Genomic DNA, 22,197 nt, shown 5'->3' on the forward strand with positions numbered 1-22,197 from the left:
CTTTTCATTTTAACCTCTGTTATTGTTGCTTGGGTCAGTAATACAATAGAAGCAGGCCTCTTGGGAGACACATGATATTATGAAGATCACGGAGAGGGCAGAGAGGGAAGGTGCAGAACTGTGAGTCTGGTGACCTGCCCAGCCAGTGAGGAGTGGGGCCCGGGAGTGGAGGGGCTGTCCTTTCCATAAATTAAGGAAGGCCAAAGAGTGATGCCTATTCAACAGCACCTTCCCACTGTGCTGTAGAGGATCTTACCTGGCTCTCAGCTGCTTCTGGAACCCCGCCCCCCACGCCGATCCTGCCTTCAGTGCCTGTGTCCCCAGGGGCACACAGACCCGTGCCCCAGTAGCATCTCTATGTGCTGTTCCTTCAAGGTGGAAAGCTGTCCCCAGAAACTTAACTTAACTGACTCCTCATCTCCTCAGGTGTTAGCTTCAATACCACCTGCACAGAGAAGTCTTCCCTGGCCAGCCATTAGGTGGTGTATCTGTAGAGGTCACAGTCTCGGAAGCCTACCAGGCAAGTCTTCGAGTTACCCATCTCCATCATATTTCCATTTTGTAGAAAAGGCAGACAGACAGTTAACCTATTAATTCCACACGAAAGTGTTGAGAACCACTGTCCCAAGAGCGTGAGGCTGAGGGGTTTTCGGGGCTCAGGCCTTTCCCGGGAGTCTCGGGCAAACTGTCATGATTTGGTCACCCCAGGTCTCCTTTCTCTCCAATAAAACAACACGCGACAAACTATCTCTGGTATAATGTTTATTTAAATAGTAATCTTAAAAAGGCTTTATACAAATCATATAAACACAGTTTGACATTGCTGTTTGTTTCCTTTTTACATTGAAGAATCACAGTAAAAGCTCTCAAGTTCCCGTGATCTGGCTCAGCCAGCGAATGGTCGAACACCTTCAGCTGCAGACCCTGGAAAAGTTAACCTTCAGTATGACGGTTTAACTTTCCCCCTTGTTTTCTTGCCACTCATGCTCATTCCTTGGACCCTCATCCCTGCCAACTCCTCATTCCCACCTAAGAGAGAAAGCGACCCTGTGGCCCTGGTGACCATCTAGTCCGGGAGAGCGTGGAGGTAATGCGTCATTCAGTACAAGGCAAAAACGGAGATCAATACTGTGAGTCGGGTTTCCCAGAGGGAATGACTGAAGGAGATGGGTCGGCCGGTCTACCTGCAGATAGAGGCAACAAATGCACCAGGGTGCCCCCTGGCCAAGTTGTATAATCGGGCCCCACTGTCTTTCTGTCTCGTCAGAGCCCAGCCTCCAGTGTTGGTGAGGTATCTACACGTGGCCCTGGGTGGCCTTTTTGTTCGGCATTCAGGGCCCATGGTGAATATGGATACAGGGGGATGCAGGTGGAGTTGTACATAACTTAGAGGTGAACTGCAGGCTGGAGACAAGGCTGGTCTTTGGGGAACTGTAAAGTGGCCCACTGGGCAGGAGACAGCCAGACCCCCAGAGTAGGTTTGTGAGCTTCTCTTCTTCTGCAGGCCACTTCTGGAAATCCCTAGGACTCGCTAGCTTCCGGAACACTGAGCGACACGGGAAGGCGAAGAGGAGGGTAGACTAATTAAAAACTTGCTTCTGCTGTATGCCCAGCTCAGGGGGTGCCTCAAGCTAAGCCCTTGGACTTGACAATGTTACTTTTCACCTCTAACTACCACTGTGCCAACAAATGCCGAGATCAGCAGTTAACTCAGGCCCTAGGTCAAAGTCAAAGTCACAACAACAACACCGAGTCCCACGTGACCGTTCACATACACAGTAGATACAGAGAACTCAAAGGCGGCAACGACACAGACACATGTGAATAAATAGCTGTCGGTATGAAGTCTCCCTCTCTGCATACAAAACACCGGGACGTTACCTTTTGAACCAGCGTTTCCGTAAGTTAACGTTTAAAAGAAACGGCCGGTCCCATTCACCCTTCCCCTTTCACCTGGGTGTGAGACAAATGCCATTGTGGGTGACCATAGCAGCAAAAGTGGTCGGACAGTTTACCACTGATATGCAACAGGCTGGGCACACCGGCTGGACTTCAAATGCATTTCCAGCACACCGGCAATCCTTAGGCGTTGCTACAAAATCAAGATTTGGACCTTGATGTGGACAATCTTATCGTTCACACAGTTTCACTCTATTCCTGATGCCTCCCCTTCTGGCGCAGTTGAGAGTCATCTAGGGCTATGACTGCCACCGGGGTAGCAGGGCTCATGCCATTAGTAGGATCAGCGGTGACGGGGGTGGGGGGGCGACCGGGAGTGGAGCCATTGGGGTTAGGGAGGGAGGAATGCCTTCACTTGTATGATGTTCACTGATTCTGACATAGAGGGAAAATACATTTTTCTTCACTTTTTCAAGGCACTTAATAAAAAACACATAAAACTGGCATGTGTGTGTGTAAGAATATCAGCCTCTCTGGGGCTCAAGCACTGCTGTTATGTTTTGGTTCATGGAGCCTGCAGACTTCTGGTTAGACTTCCACACCTCCCAGCTCTGGCTCTCCCGAGAGGCGGAGGCGGTGGCTGTAAACCCTAAGGAGAAATCGATGTTTACTAGCCTGTCAGAGAAACTAGCTCATCAGAATGTCTCTGTACAGTCTGCTCAGCCTTTGCTGTCACGTGACCACAGTGGTTGGACTTTTTCTTCCCTCCCCACTGCTCTCCTTCCCACCCAGGGCACAGTCACATCGCACCGACAGAGAAAACATACCGATAGCCTGTATCCCTCCCACCCCATCTTTGAGAATATCAAAGGGCATGTGTGTGCACATGTGTACATGTGTGTGCGTGTGTGTATGTACATGTCTTAGAAGAACAAGGGGGAGGGAAAAGCAAAAGCAAAACCACCACCAGAGGCCCCACGAAGTAGCCTCACAGCCATAAGTTCTGGTCTGAATGGCTCCTATTCACAAAGCAAGTTAAGGCGTGTCCACTTCTAACATGGAGGTGCTTTCTATGGATTTTGACGTGTGAAGTTTCCATTCTGGTTTGTTTCAAATCGCATGTAAGAAAGAGCTGTTCATGCTGACCCTAAAATGGCAATTTTCCCCTGGATAAAAAAAGTTAAAGGCAACAACATCCTACTTAAATGCTAGGACTGGAACGGCAGCTTGTAGGGTTGGCTGCAGAGTCTGCGCCTTAGCCAGTCCCATCCGTCAGGAGAGGATCAGAGGACGGGAGAAGCTGGACGGCTTTTGTTTTTTTTTTTTTTTAGTTTTTTTCCTAAAGATGGAAAGTCTGAAAAGACTCTGCTTTTCAAGTGTTGATTAGAAAGAGAAAGTAGAGGATGATGATCACCTCTCTGCTTCTATGCCAGAAAGTCATTCTCTTCTGCCTCTTTGAGTTGCTCACAGACCAAAGAAAGAAAATATAATAATAATAATAATAATAATAATAATAACAACAAACTCAGAAACAAAATAGAACTGTGACCCCCAAAGAGATGAGCTCCGTCTTTGTCCCAGCAATGGCTCGGCCACCGCGGTGCCGGGTGGGTCATAACCCCCAGCGTGGCTGCCTCTCCCCTCCTCCCTCAACTTGCCTGTCTGTCCTGTCCACACCTTTGGTCTCCTGGACCGGTTTGATCGAGATTATGGCATTCAGTTCCCAAAGGAAAAAAAAACAACAACTGTAATCTTCACTAGCCCCTCTTGCTGGAATGAAACGTCAGGTGTGATTTGGGTGTAATCCGTCACGCCTCTGAGCAGCACTTCTGGTGGTTCATCTTGACCTTGTGCTTGAGGCCGTCGTAGAGCTCGAAGTTGTAGTTCTCCAGCGTGGTGCAGCTGCGGGAACTCAGGCCGGAGTAGGAGCAGGTGCAGTAGAGCAGGAGCCCAGCGCACGTGGCACCCAGGAGGACGCCCAGCGAGCTCATGGCGATGATGGTGATGAGGATGGGATCCAGCGTGTACAGCCAGCTCTTTTCTTTGTTTTCCGAAGGGGCACCGGACCCTGAGGTCGAGGAAGAAGAGTTGCTCCAGTCCACTTCGTACTCGTCTGCAACATGAAGGACATGACAAATGGCCCTCAGGGCTTCTCCCTGCAGGGTGGACTCACTGGGCCTCCCCAGCCCAGTTTAGAGCTCCTTTGGAGCACAGGTAGGGAAGCTGGAATTTACAGTGCCTGGCTTTAAAGCCCAGCCCATTCTATCCACGTTCTAGCTGTGTAACTTTGGGCAGGTTATTTAACCTCTCTTTGCCTCAGTTCTCTCATCTGTAGAATGGGGATAGTAATAAAGTCTACTTCATGGGGCTGTTAGGAGAATTAAATGAATATTTATAAAGTACTGAGTGTCCAGCACATCCTAAGTACAGTCTAAGTACTTGATACTTAAATAATTTGACTCATGCCAAGTAAACACATTATAACAGAACTACCAGGGTGTCTTTGGAGCGACTGCGGGGACCCTGTGTCTGGACATCCTTCTTTCTTTGCCTCCTCATCCCTTATTTCCAGCTGCTTCAAGTACTGGAAATCAAAGGACAGGCTGAGACTGTTTGCCTGTGAAGAGTGTCTCAATTTAGCATTTCTGGCCATCCAAGCAGCAGATTTTTTTTTGAACCGCCAGACCTCACTTCCTACCTCACTAACGGGTTGAATTCTGTACCTTCCCCGGATTCATACATTGAAGTCTGAAACCCCAGCACCTCAGAATGTGACCTTATTTGGAGATAGGAGCTTTACAGAGGTGATCAAGTTAAAATAGGGTAAGCCCTCATTCAACGGGACCAGTGTTCTCATAAAAAGGGGCATTTGGAGACAGTCGCAGATGGCAGTATGCCATGTGGGTATAGGTGGCCATCTGCTAGCCAAAGAGAAAGGCTTGTAACAGATCTTCCCCTCACATCCTCAGAGAAAACCAACCCTCTTGACACCTTGATCTTGGACAGCCAGCCTCCTGAATGGTGAGAAATAAAGTTCTGTTGTTTAAGCCACCCAGTCTGTGGTACTTTGTTAGGCAGTCCGAGCAAACTACTATATTTCTATAGTGCCAAGGCATGCCCACTTCATGACTCACTGTGTGGGGTTTCCTAATAATTCCATGCAGAAAGCAAGGTGATGGATATATTTTGTAATAAATGAGGAAACTGAGGTTTTAAGAAATTAGGTGGCCAGGTCACTCACTCAAGGTCCCAGAGTTAGCAAGCAGTTACACTGGGACTTGGATCCAGGCTTCCTGCCTCCTTCTGCCTCTCCCTCTCCCCCCTGTGGCTGGGCTTCGGCTGCTGATCCGCAGCAGCCTCTCCACGGAGGCCAGTTGTACAGCTTTGTCCATAAAAGGAGCGTTAGCCTGGGCTTTGCGGGGAGAGTCTGCATTCAGTTAACAAGGTGCTGTTTGGATTAGTCACTCTGTTTCTGTAACTACACTTGAAGTGTTTGATTAAGGTCAGGTTAAAAGCAGCTGCTCTATAAACTGCTCTTCTTAAATGCATCAATCTTGGTCTAGAGCTATTCTTGGAGGGGCACCTTTGTGATCCCTCTCGGAGATCAACTCCAGCACTCAGAGAAGCCCCAGAAGCCCCGCGCTGCTCTGAGTCGGGGGGAAGAAATTACATCGACATGGTCGCTCGGTGGCCCTCCAGTCACGGCTCGTGCTTTGGCCTTTTGAAGTATGTGTGTTTGGAGGGGGAAAATAGAGCTTGGAATAATAGGAAAATACAAGATGGGCAGCGTGAAAAAGAAACATAAATCTTGCAGCAAGCCCCAACCTGGAGTCCTGGACAGTGTGAGAAGGGGGGCTACGAGCCAGGGATCTGGAAACCATGGCAGGCCTGGGAGAAAACTCACATTTACACGCATTCGCTCATGCCCTTTTAGGAAGGCGGTTAGTGGGTTCAAGCCATGACTTGGGTAGAGGAGCCTGGCTTTTACTTCTACAGGGTTTATCCAGATTTGAAGTCCATCAGTGTTGAGAGTTGCCTGACATAGGGGACCTGTTTCGGATTAGGCAGAGGGAATTCAATAAACTTTCAAAACTCCAAATTTGACCTTGACAGAGCAATTGGTGGTTTCTGGCCTTCTAATACCCTGGGCATTATCTTGGTTGACGTCTTTATAACCAGACTTGGATTTCATGATTATGTGCTAAATCACAGCAACACTCACCGTCAATTTCATCTTCATAGCCCCCTCTCCCATGTACTTCTGGGATGTCCACTGTAATGAAAAAGGAAACAGACAAATCGAGTTATAATAAGTTCTACCACCATGGCTGAAAGGCAGAGTCTCAACCTTTCTGAAAACGACTCCCCACGATGGTGGGCAGCAGAGCATCACATCTGCTCTAGAACACTCATTGGGTATGTTACTGGAGCCTTTCTCCTCAGATGGTTTGTCTTTGTTTCCAGGAACCAGAAGAACAAAAGCAGTAAGAGAGGTCTTTAGTGCCAAGTAAGTCCTCCCTTGTGTCTTTATAGTGATTGTTTAAGACAACTTCAACGCCATTATCTGCTCATCCTCAGCTGCCATTACTGTGATGTTCATTTAGTAGAACACACTGCCCCTCCTTATATGCATGCATCTAAGAGGACTCAAGGTACAAGAGTCTTTCTCTTCTGGATTTCAAATAAATGTATGGTAATTTAAGGAAGTCACGTTTCATTGTTATGTATTTTAATGTAGATGTAGAATTGGAAAGAACGTCATAATGCCTATTCACCCTCACATATCTGTGCTAATATCTCTCCTCCTTCCTTCCCTGTGTATTTTTTCTCTTGGGTTTCTTCAGTTTCGAATAGATCAAACATGGGCATCCAATCTGACTAGCCCAGGCTTGAATAGAGCTAAGTTAATTTACTCTGAATTTTCTGCAGTATTATCACTACTTTTTTCTTTTCTTTTTATGATAATTTTTGGGGGGAGGGCTGTAATACAGGTGTCTCTATTCATTAGGCTGTCCATCTTATGGAAATTAGAGCCAATAAAAACTACCTGTTTAAAATGGTAAAACATTAAATAGAGAATCAAATATGTGGTGAAGAGCAGGGTTTTATCATCTCTTCCAATCTCACAAGTTAATTATGCTTGTCTAGGCTGTCAGCAAAGTGGCACCAAATGAACGTGTGTGGCCCTTTGGGAGTTTTATTCAGTCCAAAGTCAGGCAGACAAACTTGAAGTCAGCGCTATAAGTTGATATGCAAAAATCAAAATTTAAGACAAAACCCCAAATTGCACACAGCTAAAGTATCAAACACAAAGAAAAAAAAAAAGAACATCAGACTGGCCTGAACTTCTCCCTCATCAGCACAACACCTCAGGAAGGATCTGCTTGATCATGACCTGAACTGAGGATCAATCCATCACGGCCACGCATAAAGTTCAGTCCTTTCCTGGAGTCCGTAGTCATAATTGTATTAGAAGACCTCCTCATTCCTGGCCAAAGTGCTAAAGCACATTCTCATCCTCTTGGTCGCTAGGAAGGCATGCACAAAACAACGTGCCAAGACCCCCCTTGAAAGGACTGACGCCATGTGGCACTGATCTGCCATAAATCCAGCCCGTTCCTGGCAGGTTTATAGCGCACCAACTGGCACCCGCAGGCCAGGCCAGCTTCCCCAGCCCAGTGCCCATCCCCTGCATTGTTCTTGAGGCCCCTACATTGCAGCCTGTTTCCTTGGAATGAAGACATGAACGTGAATCAACCAAAGGCAGGTGGTGTCTGTCATAGGGATCAAATCGAGCTTGTGAAAGTCAACTTGGAGATTTTTTTAACCTTATGAAAAAAACAACAAACGTGGAAGGAAGCCATCCTATTGCCAACAAATAATCGTTTTGATGAGATGCTCATAGGTCTTAATGCCTTCGTGGTTAAAATATAAAGAACACTGGATAAGGTGGTATGTTATGAATCAGCCTAGAACAAAAATTGTGGGGCTACTGCCAGTGGGTTTTGGGCCAAATTGCTTTGAGGTAGTTGGTCTTTGCCAAGGCTGTGATGAATTCTTTGAGGCTAGACTGCCATCTTATTCCATCTCACCGCTTCAGGGAAGAACTCTTAGGGTTCTGTTGACGATGGGCTGGAAAGGGCTGGATGTGGCATGGGTCTTAAAGAAGAAACGGTAAGAGGGTGGTAATGACTTATGAGAACATTTTGTCCCAGGAGATCACAGCCTCTTGTCTCTGGAGGCAGAGGACTGGATGAGATTTGTAAGAAAATGGACCAATGAAAGAGGTCTATGAAATCGATTGCCTAGATATGACTGATATTTCTGCAGATTCTGAGAATCAAAGCCTACTTAAAGTGAAGAACACATTAGTGGCTTAACTTGGCTTTTGACTGCTCCCAGCAGTTTGGGTGATGAGAAGGGGTTGAAAAAAGGATAAGTTAATCAACATTTTCAAAAGTGCATCTGCTCACCAAGCCTTAAAGAAAGAATGTCACACTGGGGAAAACCCAAATAAAGGGAACATTCGTACAAAAAGCAATTTAACTTGATAGCAATTTTCTCCAGTCCCTGTGCTAATATTCTTGATATCTGTGTTTGATTAAGAGCATTCTTTCTCAAAATCCTCTTTACCCTTCACAGGCCACCTTCTTTTTCTTTTGAGCCTTGTAGGTAAACCTCAGCCCGTTTCCTCAGGGTGCTGGCAGGGAGGGGTGTGGTCCTGCCACGGGGTCCCTGTAGTTCTAGCAAAGAAAAGGCAAAGGTTCAGAAGAGGGAGAGTGATGGGCTGGGAGCTCGAGGCAGAGAGTGTGGGCAGCACCTTCCTGGGAAGGGAAAATGACAGCCCCAGGATGGGGACCCAGCTTGGGAAGTGAGGCAGATGGCAAAAGTATGGGGCACGAGTGACTTGGAATTTTGTTTTTGATTTTTGTTTTTAATGAAGAAAAACTTGGAGAGAAGCTTCCATGATTCTGTTCTAGTGTGTGGGTGTGAGAGGGACGAGGGAGTGTGGAATGGGCCACACCTTTAGGAGAACACAGACCAGAAATGGATTGACCACCCACATGACTTCCACTTTCAACCTTTGTGCTCACATGACCTTACTTCCTTTTGGGCCCCGGTATGGGTTCAATCTCAGGCCAGTCTGACCGCCAAGCCTGAATTCTGACTCTTAGTACTGAGTTATGGCCGAAGTAGGGCCCCTCCTCCCCAAGTCTGCCCTCAAGTTCTCTGCGCATGGGCAGGACACTACAACTGCCACCACAGTCCCGTTACCCCATTCTAATAGACATAAAGGTCTGCCCATCTTGGGTCCTAGTCGACTGGACACACGCTCTCCTGCATCTCCTGCAGTCGACTGGACACAGCTGTTTGCCTGCATCAATGACTCCCCACTTTGATGAGAACAAATGACGACCACTCATGACCATGACTGTGAAGATGTGGTGATCCGAAATGCAGAGCTTCACATTTTCCATGATAGACATTACTCAGAGAGGTAAGGCTGATAGAAATTATTTTTCATCAGCCAACAAACTAACCAATCAGCCAACCACCACTTATTAAGGGGGTTTCCCAGGTGCCCGGGAGCCATACTGAGGACTCTGGGAAAGGAAGATGTATGGGATCAGGTATTTACAATCAAGGCCTTCCCTGTGGTTGGGAAGCAAAGACTCGCCCACGCCAAAACAGCACACAGGACAGAGGCGCACTGTGGCGAGGACTGCAAGTGCTGCTGGAGCCCAGGGCAGGGAGTGGGCCAGTGAGGCCGGGCCACTGCCAGGAAAGGAACCTGGGGGTGAGGAGGAGGGTGCTTGCAGAACTGGGGCTGCAAGGTGAGGGTCGGGGATTCTAGGAATGGTTTCAAACATGGTACCTGAAGCTTTTTACTCATGCACTGATTTCTTGGTTGGGGGTTTGAGTTCATTTTTATCAGATCCACTGAGAAATTCAAAGAGATTGCCTTGGCTGGCCACAAATCTTCCTCCCTGTGCTTCCCGACATGAGTCAGGTCTCCGTTCCCAGCTGCTGCAGAGCAGCATAATGAGAGGAAGAAGTGCTCATGAGTGCCCAGAAGGGAGTTTAACAGAGCTTAATAGATTTGGAGTAATCAAGTGAGCAGAGTAGCCTACTTAAAAACAAACAAACAAACAAACCCCAATTCAACAAAACATGGTCATTTTCATATTGACATTGAACCTCAGACTGAAAGTCCTCCTGTTTCCCCAGGTGTCCCTTTCCTTAGCAACATCAGGAGGTGGATTAGATTCATAGCGATGAGTGATTCAAGATAAAGCTCCCATTATCCTGACTTTTCAGAGCAAGAGTTATTAAAACACACACTGGACAGCTCCAGGAACTCCCTCCACCCTAGAAGAGTCAAATGTTCTCCAGGGTCCTTATCAGTAGATCGCAACACTATGGCACGAAGGCTAAATGGTCATACGTAGGCAAGAACCAAATTTAGTCTAGGGAGATGTTTCCCCCAAGGGGTCAGGAACACTGCCTGGTGGGTGAGACCACCCATGCTGTTGCAGGGGAAACACCGCAGACACTCAAACCTGCAACCGGGAGGGAAATTCCCCGCTGAGCACGATCTTGGTCTCAAGCAAGAATACTTTCTCTCATGGTCCTTTCGCTCTCTCTCTTTACACACACACACACACACACACACACACACACACACACACACACTTTATCCTCTTTTCTCCTTAGCATACTTCCATTTTTTCTCTTCTATTAAGATTCTTTGGGGTTAGTTCGTTTTTCTGACACAGAAAACTTGCAACCTTCACTTTCACTACTTCTGCTCTGTTGTGGTCCACTGTGTGTAGGGGCATCGACATTGCTCTGTGTACTTTCCGCAGTGTAAAGGGTGCTTTGTAGGATTGCTCGGAGAGTAAGGAGTCTGCCCCACACTACTGGCTACCTTTAGATAAATGATTTATGACAGTCTGTCCCTGGGTCACTCGCACACAGATCATTTCAGGACACTGACATACACACTGGTTCTCTTTGGAGAGTCCCTTCCATGCCAACTCGGAGCAGTGGATTGAGAGGCTTGGTTGATGCTGAGGACAGGTTTGCCCCCCAGAGTGCGTTAGCAGAGAGACCGTAGGGCCATCCGCTCTGTACCCGAAGGGAAGCCACACAGATTATGGAGGAGTGGAGGGCTGGGAGCACTGGCCTGGACACAGACCGCCTACTTCTTGTTTGCATTCTGCCACTGCCCGGACACGTCATCGACCTCCCCGAGTCTCTGCTCTTTCGTAAAGTAACCGCTGATCTTCTTCCCTGTTCTAGAACTCTATCGTCTTCATGGGTGGAAAATGGGAAGGCAGTGAGGGCCCTTCTGATTAAGGCTCTCTGAGGAGGCCTGCAGGTTGGAGGGGACAGGGCGCCGTCTACAGGAAAGGGCTCACCGCCCCAGCCTTCACCCCACATCCGTCCTCCCCCGGAAGTGGCTGCGCCCTGAAGGCACCGATCTCGAGGTGCGCGTGGGAAGGGCAGACCGTGGAAAGGGGACAGATACATGGGTGCCATGCGGTTCTGTGTTTGCAATACTCGCTCATGAGGCTCAGCAGCCAGTCCTGCCAACTGGCAGTCCAGGAAACGACGGCGTGGGTAACCGTGCCCCACATTTTAAGCCTCCACCTTAACAGAGGCAGGGCTGAGAAAACCTCAAGGAACGCCAGCCTTAACACACAACCCACCAAACTGCAAGCGGCCTTGAAAGCAAGGATCGAAGAGACTTCCATGCAGAGAATCATGGGAATCACTCATTTTCACAGGTCCCAGTTGTCATCGCTTCTATTTTAAAGAGGAAGAAATTGAGGAAGGAGGGCAGAAAATGCAGTAAATCACTGAACAAATCAGCAGTAGAACTGAGAGCAAGCCACGTTTTCAACACCTTGTTTTGGGGATATGATTTGTTTGGGAAAAGCTCTCGGCCACTTCGAGCCCCTGTTGAAGTTCATTCCAAGTTCCCGAACCCCCAGAGCCAGCGACACCACGGGGCTGTTTGGATGGGAGTGGCCTTCAGAAAACCCTCTCAGCCATTCCATTTTGACCCCAGCAGGAGACACAACACTGGGACCAAAATAAATGAGAAGTAATGAAGGACTAGGAGATATTTCTTGGCCCTTTAAAGTGTTTAATTTAGTATTGGCTACAGGTCCCCCTCCCCCACAACACTCAATTTCCCTAGTTTGATTTGCTCGTTCCCAGTTGCTATAAAAAGCCAAGAGTTCAGATGTTAATCTAAACTTTGTCAAAGCTCCTCCACAGAGTCAGGCTACTTGAAAGTCATTCACCCCTTGCTGGGTTTGGCTTGCGTTTAGAAGCGCCACCAGAAGAGCCCTCATCATGAGTTTCCCTCTCTTGGGCTATAGCCAAATGTATGGAAAGTCATGGAAAGAGATATTTTATTTTGGAGTTTTCAAATGGTTTCAAGCTGGAAAGGAAAAGGGGGTTTGGTTTGAGATGTTACAAGAGTCTGAACTTAAATTAGGCATTATTTTCTATTATCGTTAATTGAGTAACTGGGAGGAAACACTAAAAAGGATTGGAAACTCCAGCTGCAATGAGAAGGCTGTGAAATGACCTAATAATACTTTCAAGTGTGGCGGCAGAGAAGCAGCGGAGGCCGGAATGGCTCCGCTGGGCCCCCACAATGGCGTGAAAATGAGAAGAATGCAGCCGGAGAGAAGCCGGCTCTGGAGAGAGGCTTCACGAATGCGCGGGCTGGGAAAATCCAGCAACGCCGTGGAAGACAGTTCTGGAATCTCTTCTTTACTCTGGGTCTTAGAAAAACCAGAGATGTCTTCCATCCCTGTAAAAAGGATGTCTTCTTAAAGATGGCTCCTCGTTTTCTACAGGTTCGTGAAAACCCCCTCTTAGGGTTGTATCTCACCAAGACGGTTGGTTATGCTTCCGAGCTGGGCAGTGTTTCTGAACACACGAATAAATGAATGATCCTGTGATGAGATTTTGGGTGTTCCCACAAGGTACCTCTCTCTACCCATTCCAGAGGTGATTTCCCTAGAAGCTCGCTGGCGACCGATGTAATTACATATATTTATGTAAATAATGAGAACACAATAGAACAGTTGCTCTGGCTTTAGTTTTGGTCCCCTCTAAGAATGCGATGAGTTGGAGGAAACAACCAATTCTGCCTTTGTGTGACGGAATCTAATCCATGCTTTTCTGGGAGAGGGCTTTGGTGGAGGGAGGGCAGCGAGAGGGTAAGGATGCCGGAAGAGAGAAACGGGGCCACCGAGAGAGGAGAGGGAGGAGGCTGAAGATGAACACCTGGCACAAAGGCGGAGGGTGGAGGCTGGCCCTGCTGGTGGGGGCGGGGGGGTGGGGTGGGAACAGGAGGGGCGATGGCCGCCTCAGGAGTTCCAGAGCAGACGGTGATGATGCTGTGGACCCAGGGCTTCTCTCGGACACTGTTACTGAGCTCACCGTCTTGGTCTGCACCTGGCCAAGGCTGGTGGGGCACCCCAGGTCTCCTCTGATGCTCCCACATCACCGCCCCATCTAGGTCCTAATGCCTGTCTTCCTACCTCAGTACCAGCTATTGGAACTGCCGTGGAGGGGAATGCCGACAGGGGTCCCCAAGGTCCTTATACCCCCTTTCCCAACTCCTTGATGGCAATAGGGAATCAGTGGGGGACAAAACAGTTCTTTAAATGCCTCTGCTAAAATAAAGTCTCAAACCAGCAGGCTAGCTGAGAACAGGAATCCAGTCAAGGCCACCTCTGCTCAAAGCTTTCTCTGCACTCCCATCATTATGGGAGCTAGCTGCTCTCTAACAAGGTACAGAGAACTCCAGTTCAGGCAACCTGTTAATGAGTCCTGCTGCCGGGGAAAAATCGCTGTGGTCGAAGGCCAAGACATGGTGTACTGTCACGCCAGCTGGTATGTTAGTTAGTGATACTAAAAGGGTTCAATTTTGCACAATTATACACAGAAGACAAAACAAGGCTTATGTGTGTATGGTGACATGTCTCTTAGCTCACCCACACCTCAGGCTTATGCTGGGTTTTTTTTCCTGAACCATCCAGAGCTATCCACACAAGCCTCCTGCCCAGGAGTTAGCAGTCCTGGATTGCTGGCAGAGCACAGAAAGCCCACAAAGCCCATATACGGCCGTAAGAACGACCCATGATGCTCTGAGTCCAAGTCACGTTTTCATGACCGCTTCGTCTCAGTGCGCAGCAGAAATCAGGGCAGTGCTCTTGGAAGAAATGGTGTTTTGAACTAACAGGTCCCTTGGTTTCTCTTTCATTTGCCACTCCTCCCTAGAGCCATTTGCAGCTGGTAGCTTTGCCTGCACATACGAACCTCCCACTAGAAAACAACCTTGTAGCCTGGTGCCTCCCCTGGGTCACAGGAGCCCCGAACCTCCTCAGAGGGAAGCTGGACACTGCCTTCCAGCCCAGAAAGCCTGCTCCTCTCAGGGTCGGTGTGGGGCCCTGGTCGCAGGCCCCAAGGACTGCAGGGTCTCAGTCGGCATGTAGACCTACTCGTGGCTGCTGGAACGTTTTAGTCTGCAGTACAGTACTGCGCACTGACCTTAAAGGATGTTTTTTACATGAATTTTTTAGTAGAAAGCATAAATAAATAACAGCAAGGCACAGCACAGTCACTCTTTGAGGAAACCAAGTGGAACTCATTAATCATGGAGAACAGGGCTCTGCCTGCTGAACCCAGGCACAGAATTAACTCCCGGGCCACAGCTGCTGCAGCTCCGGTGGGCTGCCGCCCACAGCCAGGCCCACATTCTCCACATAGTGGAAGTGTTTTTGCAAAAGTCCCCAGGATTAAAATTCCCTTCGGCGAACACTATCCAGAGAGAAGCTACTGGGCCCACGTTAGAGAAAGGGAGACAGTCACAGAGGTTACGTGGCTTGTGCACAGGTGACAGGGATGTCCACTACCTTGTTACCCTCTCAAAGAGGGACAGGTTCATTTAAAAGGAAAACCTCAGCCAGGTGAGGCACGTACTAAAGTGAAGACGGGCACACCATCGGGCCCCAGAATTCCACCGGAGAGAAATGTGCACAAAGAGGTGACGTCAAGGATGTTCATTGCAACATTGTTTGTAATGGTGAAAAACAAACAGACTGGGCACGATCAGACCGCTCACCAGCGGGGGAGCAGTTAATAAACTATGGTGCTTACACATGATACGGAATGCTGTGCAACAGCTAACATCGCCAGGGTCAATCTGTCCGTGCGCACTGATGTGGCCTTGCGTCGTCGCCAAGTGAAAAGAAGCAAGCTGTCCGAAGAGAGCCAACGCAAGGATTCCATTTATGCAGAACCAAACCAAACCCCAACCGGACCAAACCACAGAATTAGACATGCATGTATATGTTTGTGAAGGCATAAAGCAAGGCCTGAAAATCTCTACCTCCAACCATCTCTCGTGGTTACACTTGCTGGGGAGGGGAGTGAGGATGTAGTCATGTATAACTTGTAAAAAAAGAATAAAAAAGTTAAAAAAAAAAGAAAAGAAACCAGTCACCGTCCCCAAATTTTCCCTGATCTGCTTTAGGATCGATAAGCACTCTAGTCACAGCCTCCCCAAATGGTGCTTCCCTAATGAACACCCAGTGCAGCCGTTGGCACGTCTGCTGTCGACTCTTCGAACTGCCTCTCCTGTTTCTTGGTCCAGTGCCCATGGGACTTCAGTTTTTTTGGACTCTTGGGGGTCAGAGACTGAAAAGCCCAAGAATAATTACTTTACCCAGAAGAGGAGAGTGATTCTGGGTTACCTGCCCACCCCCTGGGCTTGGGGCAAGAATGGTTTCTACCAGTTTTCCAGAAACACCTAGATTCCCCTTTGTGCCATTCCACGCTAAAAGGAATTTTGCCCTTTGGTGATTCCCCAAACCCTGAATCTCTTCATTGCTTAGGTTTGGGGCCACAGGGAACCCCTCCACAGTTAGTACAGTGGGACTCTGGCTGAGGCCTGTGGCCTGGGGCCTGACACCTCCTGAGGGTGCAGCTTTCTGATTACATCTAACCTCCAGACATCCTCCAGTGTGCCCGATCCCTGTCAGGCTTCGTGAATTCCTACACTCTTCCCAGCCTTTAATTTATTAATGTGAGGCGATGCTTTTCCCTGCCGGCTGCATGGCTATCAGCTGGTGTTCCCCTCTCCCCGCCTTTTTCTCGGGTTGGATGCGTTTTGTGTTTTCTTTGGGCCGTCACTGAAGTGGATGAAAGGCAGACTACAGCTGTGCGCACCCCAGTGATGTGCGCAATTAAGGACAGAAAACAAGCCGCACGGACAGATCTGCAGGTTGGCTCAGACGTGCAGCCAGCAACACAGACAAATCAAAACCTGAAACCGAAGCTCCTTCCATCGAAGATTACAGAAAGGCCACATGGTGTACATAAAACAACTGCCATCCGTGAAGAGGGGCGGGGACAATAAACACAGGGCTGCAGCTGATTGGCTGGACTTCAGTTATCTGGGCTAGGAGGGTGGTGTCTGCTTCAACAGCAAGAATGCCCATTTAAACAGTCATAAAGGGCCAGGTAGGAGCCCAAACAGACCATGCTGCGCCTCGACATCTGGTATTTATGATCCATGGGACACAATTTCTCTAACGTTTATGCTGGAGTTCAATCTGAAACACCACGCTGATAATAGCGCTGTGTCTGATGCCTAAGATTAGAGTCCTAACAGACTTTGCCCTTTTGGGGCAGAGAAAGAACCTTGGGACTGGAACCAAGGGGGGGAAGAGCAATGATGATGACGTTGGCAAAGGGGGCTTCAAACACAGCAGTGCTAATGAAGCACAAACAATAGCTAATTTAATTTAGTCTGGTAAATTTGGCCCCAGGCCAGGCCAGGAAAATGTTGACTGAGCCCGGGTCTTTGCCAGAAAGATATACTTTTTGAGATGTTTTCATTTCATCCTTTACTAATGGGAACAAATGGCTTTAAGGAAAGCCAAATGCTATTTAGACAAAATGGGTAACTCTGCTTGTCACTGGGGGAACAAACGGGCTCTCATCAGAGACACTCTACTCTGCTCCCCTGCCCAGGGTGGAGGCATCTGCATGGCACCATCGGTACGAGCAGAGCCTCCTGGAAGGTCTGAAAACCGGAAGCCCTTTGGTTTCCGGAGGAGGTTGAAGAGCCATAAAAGCACTTTTTCCTGGATCTAGGTTTTGCGGGGGGTGGGGTGGGGAGAAGGACTCTGGTGGAAGCTGGGTCTTCTGGACAGGTCCCTTGTAAGACCTTTCATCATGGCTCTCAGACCCCTGAGGAAGCCGCCGGGTGGATGGAGTGCTCCATGAACGGGCAGTGGTGGGAGACCCTTCCACGGCCTCTTCTTCACCGCGTTCGGGAAACACTGAACAGCTGGGAGGTTGTGGTTCCTAGATTTTTCTCCCCTAATCCCCCCATGATAGAAATATGTTATATAACTAATCACTAACAACCCAAAGAAGAGAACCAAAGAAAAATACCTGTCAACGAGACCGGGATTTTTTAATAAGTTCCCCCAAGCCCCTCTCCTCAGTTTTTATAGAATGTTCCTTTTATAAATGGCTCTGCCCTGAGAGTTCCAGGTTCACAGCAATCACATCATTGTCTTTATTACTTGCTCCAAAATGAGGTCTGGAATATCTCTGAGCCTCGGACATGCTACAAGTTCCCCCTTGGCCTGTGAAAGTGCTCACAAATTGGAGATCAGCATTGCCCTGGAAGTAATAATGAGGTATGTTGCCACCTCTCCAAAGGAAGTTTATCTGTCTCCGCAGAGCCAAGTACATAATTCAGCCCCACGGGACCCATTCCCCTGGGGACCCTTTGAAAGGAGAGTGCAATCTCCAGGGGTTTGCCATCAAGAGAAATTTTGTGGAAATCACATTGAACAATGTAGCACTTAGCAACTTCTGCAAACATCCCACACCAATCATAAAAGTTAGCTCAGCTGCACAAACTGGATAAAACTCCTAACGAGCAGTAATAAAAATACTCGAAAGAAAAGCTGGCATTTCAGCCTCAAAGAGAAAACCCACCTACCTCCCACAGAAAGGCCCTGTGGCTCAGAGGACAGTCTGTAAACTGTGAAAACATCAGTTTGTTCAAAGCCTACATTTCAACTTTGTTCTCACAGGCAAAGGAGAAAAGAAAAACCCAGATGTTTGTATAAAAAATATTGACATTTTATTACATTCCACACAATACATTTTCAAATAGTTTCCAATGTCCACAAGTTATTTTGACACACAGGCAACTGAGCAATGCAAGAGTTGTCACAGTTACAGGGCGAGGGGATAAGAATGGGAAGTTCCAATGTTTAGGTTTTCTTGTTTTTTTTTTCTCTTGTCGTTGTGGTTGTTCTTTGGTAATTTTTGATTTTTTAGGTGTTTGCTTGCCTGCTAGCTTCATTTTCAAGACAGGGTCTTTTGAAAGATGGGGTGTCAACCTCGGGAACATGACTGTATCTCCTATACTATTCTGGCTTTAATACCAAAAATGTGGGATAAGGGAAAGGACAATTTTACTTTATTTTAAGCATCCTGTTTTGTTAATGGCAATGATATGATCTTCCCCCCCTTTCTTTCTGCCTTTGTCAGCAATTAGGGGTTAGCAATTGCCAGCACAATGTCAAGGAAGGGTTTTCACCCAGAGATAAGGGTTTCCTTCCTGGGTCTGTTGACATGAGACCTCTACTAAGGCAAAAACTTGAACAGCCCGAGCTAGACCTTCAGTTCATTCATCCACTCATTTCTATTTTATTAGTTGCTATTACCTCTTTGTCTTCCAGGCAGCAACTCTAAACACATGCACGCATGCATTCACCTGTCCGGTCTATTTTTCTTGGAAGAGAGTGAGCCTTCTCTTCCTCTAGGAAACGCAGAATGTTGCTTTTTAAAGCGGCAAGTCATGATTTTATGGAAGAGCTGCCCTTTTAGCATAGTACCTGGATAACACTATGAAATTTGCTGGGGCAGAGAGAGAGAGAAAGAGTGTGAGAGGCAGAGAGAGAGAGAGAGAGAGAGAGAGAGCGAGCGAGCCCCAGTTGAAATGCATCATGGGATTCACAAAGATTTATTTGAGCAGTCTCATGTTCTCAACTATGGCATAAAGATGATGCCACATGGGGCATCAGATAAAGATTCAGCAAATTCACAAAGTTGTTGTCATCTTCTTTTAAAGAAGGGAAATCCTCAAGGGTATGCGGTAACTCAGACAGTTGCTACACTGGCTGGATTTTCCAGGTGTAATTTCCTGACACATGCTTCCATGGGTGCCTGCAGGGATGCCAGTCATTTCGAGGGAATGCCTGGCCCCACATGCAAGGCTGGATGTGGACACGTGACATAAAAGGCCCTTAGTGACTGGCATAGAAGTCACCACATGGTATCCTGGGTTCCTGCCCCTCCTCCCTCTCCCTACTTCTCTTTTCCATCTTCAACCAGGCAAAGGACTCTTCTTGAAATGTCAAGGTGGCTCATACTCTAGCCTTTCATCTTTTCTTTTCTTGGCAGGGCGGCTGTGGTTGAGACAGAGCTGCTCTTTGAAATAAAATTAAGAGTGGGAGAGCACCATTCTTTTAGGAGGATGAGACAAACCAGATGCGAAAGTCAGTGTGTATGCTAGAGGGATGATGCGGATATTCTGAGAGAATGCTAAAAGTCTCTCCCAAGCAGCCGGAAAAAAAACCCCAACAATCGTTAGTATTTTGTTCTCAGAAGGTACCCGGAGGCTTTCAGCCCAGGCAACCACCACCACCTTTGGAGAGAATCTTAACACTTTGCCAGTGGATCCCTAGCAGGAAGGTGAGACAAAAACAGCCTGAAGGGGGACCCCAGTACTCTGAGAATCTCATGAAAGTACACATTTTCTATCAATGAGATTAACTCCATTATGGTATCTACCCTTTGCACAAGATCATTAGGCCATTTATCTCCAACATCCCTCTCCCTGTGTTGCTTAGAGAGGACAAATGGGCAGCAACAGATTTATCTTCATTATACTCTCTCTTGCCGATACGGCAACATCTGGAAACGCCAGGCCAGCCTATGAGGGTGTATTTGCCAGATGCTATGAATGCGTTAAGGGGTAGCGCATTGGTACATTTAAAAAACAATTACTCTTTATTCTCTCATCATATTCCATTAAGTCAGGTGGACAGCCTTACATTTTAGTGGCTGTAGGTTCAGGCACACAACAACACCACGAAAAGAAAGCAAATGATCCCTTTCCCCCCGTATTTTACAAATGCTATCACAATGACCGATATAATACCAAAGAATACGCTTTGTAACATTCTTACGCAACTCTGTCCAAAGTTGGGACGATGAATCCCCTCGGGTGAGGAGACGAAAAGAACGTTTCAGTCCTTCCTCCTCCTCCCTCCCCTCCCCTACCTCCTCTTGCTCTCTACATATAAGCTACTGCTTTTCCTACGTCAGCCTCAGTTCCCTCTTTCTCTATGACTTATTCCAAGATTGGACTTAACTGATAAAAGCTAAACATTCATTATGAGCTTCTCTTTTATAAGGCAACATGAGACAGATTTGCTTCAGGGCTGGAAGTAGGGGTGGTTCCACTCACACCCAATGGCTGTTATCTTGCTACTTCAAAGACGCCAGGAGACGTGAAGGAGGTCACGCCCGAGTGTGTCTGAGTGCATCGCGGGGAACCTTCTTCTTGGGTCAGGTGGGTGGGGGTGGGGATAGGGATGGGAAGGGCCACGTTTCAGTTCATGTGGCCTCTAGTTTTTTTTTAGGTACCTGGAAATGACAATGGTAGCCAACAGAAAGCCAGCCAGAGCTAGCTAAGGCAACAAAAAGCTTCAATCTCTTCTCCAAGTAAACAAAACTAGTATCGTATATTATTTTCTTGTAAAATGTACCCCCGGAGAAGTAACACAAAAGTTAAAGGGGGCCCTCTCGGAACACACCCACACATTTCCCCCGACAACGAACCAGTCTCTCACACCCACCCACACACACACACGGCGCTACTCACGCACGCAAAATGTATATTATGTACAAACACACAGATCCAGGTTTCCCCTTGAGCCTCCCGGCAGACTGCCCACCGAGAGGAATTACGGGGTAAGGCAAGGGGAAGGATCAGGGAACCAGTCTCTGGAAGAAAACCAGCTGGGCCTTGAGCTGTGAAGTGCTTAGGGGTGTATCTCTTCTCACATTTGAAGATGCAACATTAGACTTGGGGTCGGCTGGTTGGTTTGGTATCAACAAAAGGAAAAAGGAAAAAGAACTCAAGAAACATGGTCAGGATGGATAAGGGTGCACAGGGTCTGGGCCCCGAGAGAGAGAGATGTCTGAGAGTTCACACAGAGACTAGGCGAGGAGAAAAAAGTGCAAAATCGAGGCAACATGTTTGCAGTCTTTCTTGTTTGTTTTGGGCGCTGTCCTTGCTTCGGGCCTCAGCAGTGCGAGCTGCGGTCTTGCTCTAGCTTAATGGTTAGGGTGGGCTCCACCGCCAGAGGGGCCCCGTTGGTGTAGTGGGAGGTTTTGTAGGTGATGGAGTGATCGGTCTTCTTGGCCGCATAGCGGAACCGGTGGTAGTGGAGCACCAGGGCCAGCGCGACGGAGACCAGCACCAGCACGGCGCCTCCGGCGGCCATTACGTAATACCAGTAGACTGGGATGGGCTGCACGGGCACCGTGTCCACTGTGGGCTCGGTCCCTGGTAGGAGGGTGCCCCCTGGTGGAGAGACACAGAAGAGTGTTGCTAGGCTGAGAGCATGCAGACTAATAAAAAAATTAATTAAAAATAAAAAAGAAAACACACACATGCTTTGGAGTGGATAGGGAAGGGGAATAAGGTGACACTATTTCATGGCAAGTACTTCTTCTACTACTATTTTGTGGTAGGTACTATCAGACCCATTTTACAGATGAGGAAATAGAGGCTCAGAGACGTTAAACCAACACTGGTTATGCTGCAAGTAAATAGTAAAGTATGGGATTCACCCAAGATGTGTATGATTAGACAGCTCTATTTTTCTTTCTGTTGCACCACAATTACTCTATAATACATAGAAGCGGTATAATTCTCTCTCTCTCTCTCTTTCTCTCTCTCTCTCTCTCACACACACACACGCCCCCCCAAGAAAATGATGTTGAAATGACTTCTGGGATTCTGTAAGGCTGATTCCCCGAATGTGTAGAAATACAGTATTTGGTCTGGCTGGCCTGCATTTTCAAACAGTGTATTAATTAGGCTGGCTAGACTTGAAGGTAAATTCCACATTGGATTGCCAAAGCTTCCATGCCCACTCAAATCAG

The 22,197-nt window shown here is 47.8% G+C and overlaps 1 protein-coding gene across 4 annotated transcripts in view; it reads right to left on the reverse strand.

The window, feature by feature from the left end:
• Positions 1 to 749: 749 nt before the first annotated feature.
• NRP2 (neuropilin 2) overlaps positions 750 to 22,197 on the reverse strand; it is a 114,413-nt gene continuing 92,965 nt past the window's right edge. For 2 of the 4 annotated variants that reach the window (XM_045855376.1, XM_045855366.1), the window contains exons 16-17: positions 6,122 to 6,172; positions 750 to 4,012 (exon numbers count right to left, since the gene is read on the reverse strand). In XM_045855376.1, coding sequence (XP_045711332.1) covers positions 3,708 to 4,012; positions 6,122 to 6,172 — 356 coding nt within the window. In that variant the 3' untranslated portion in view covers positions 750 to 3,707. Of the gene's footprint in view, positions 4,013 to 6,121; positions 6,173 to 18,071; positions 21,614 to 22,197 lie in introns of those variants that run through there. The other 2 variants (XM_045855392.1, XM_045855384.1) reach the window with 1 other exon arrangement.

The sequence above is a fragment of the Phyllostomus hastatus genome, unplaced genomic scaffold (genome assembly GCF_019186645.2).
Source record: "Phyllostomus hastatus isolate PE091 unplaced genomic scaffold, TTU_PhHast_1.1 phas_contig_137, whole genome shotgun sequence".
Lineage (NCBI taxonomy): Eukaryota > Metazoa > Chordata > Mammalia > Chiroptera > Phyllostomidae > Phyllostomus > Phyllostomus hastatus.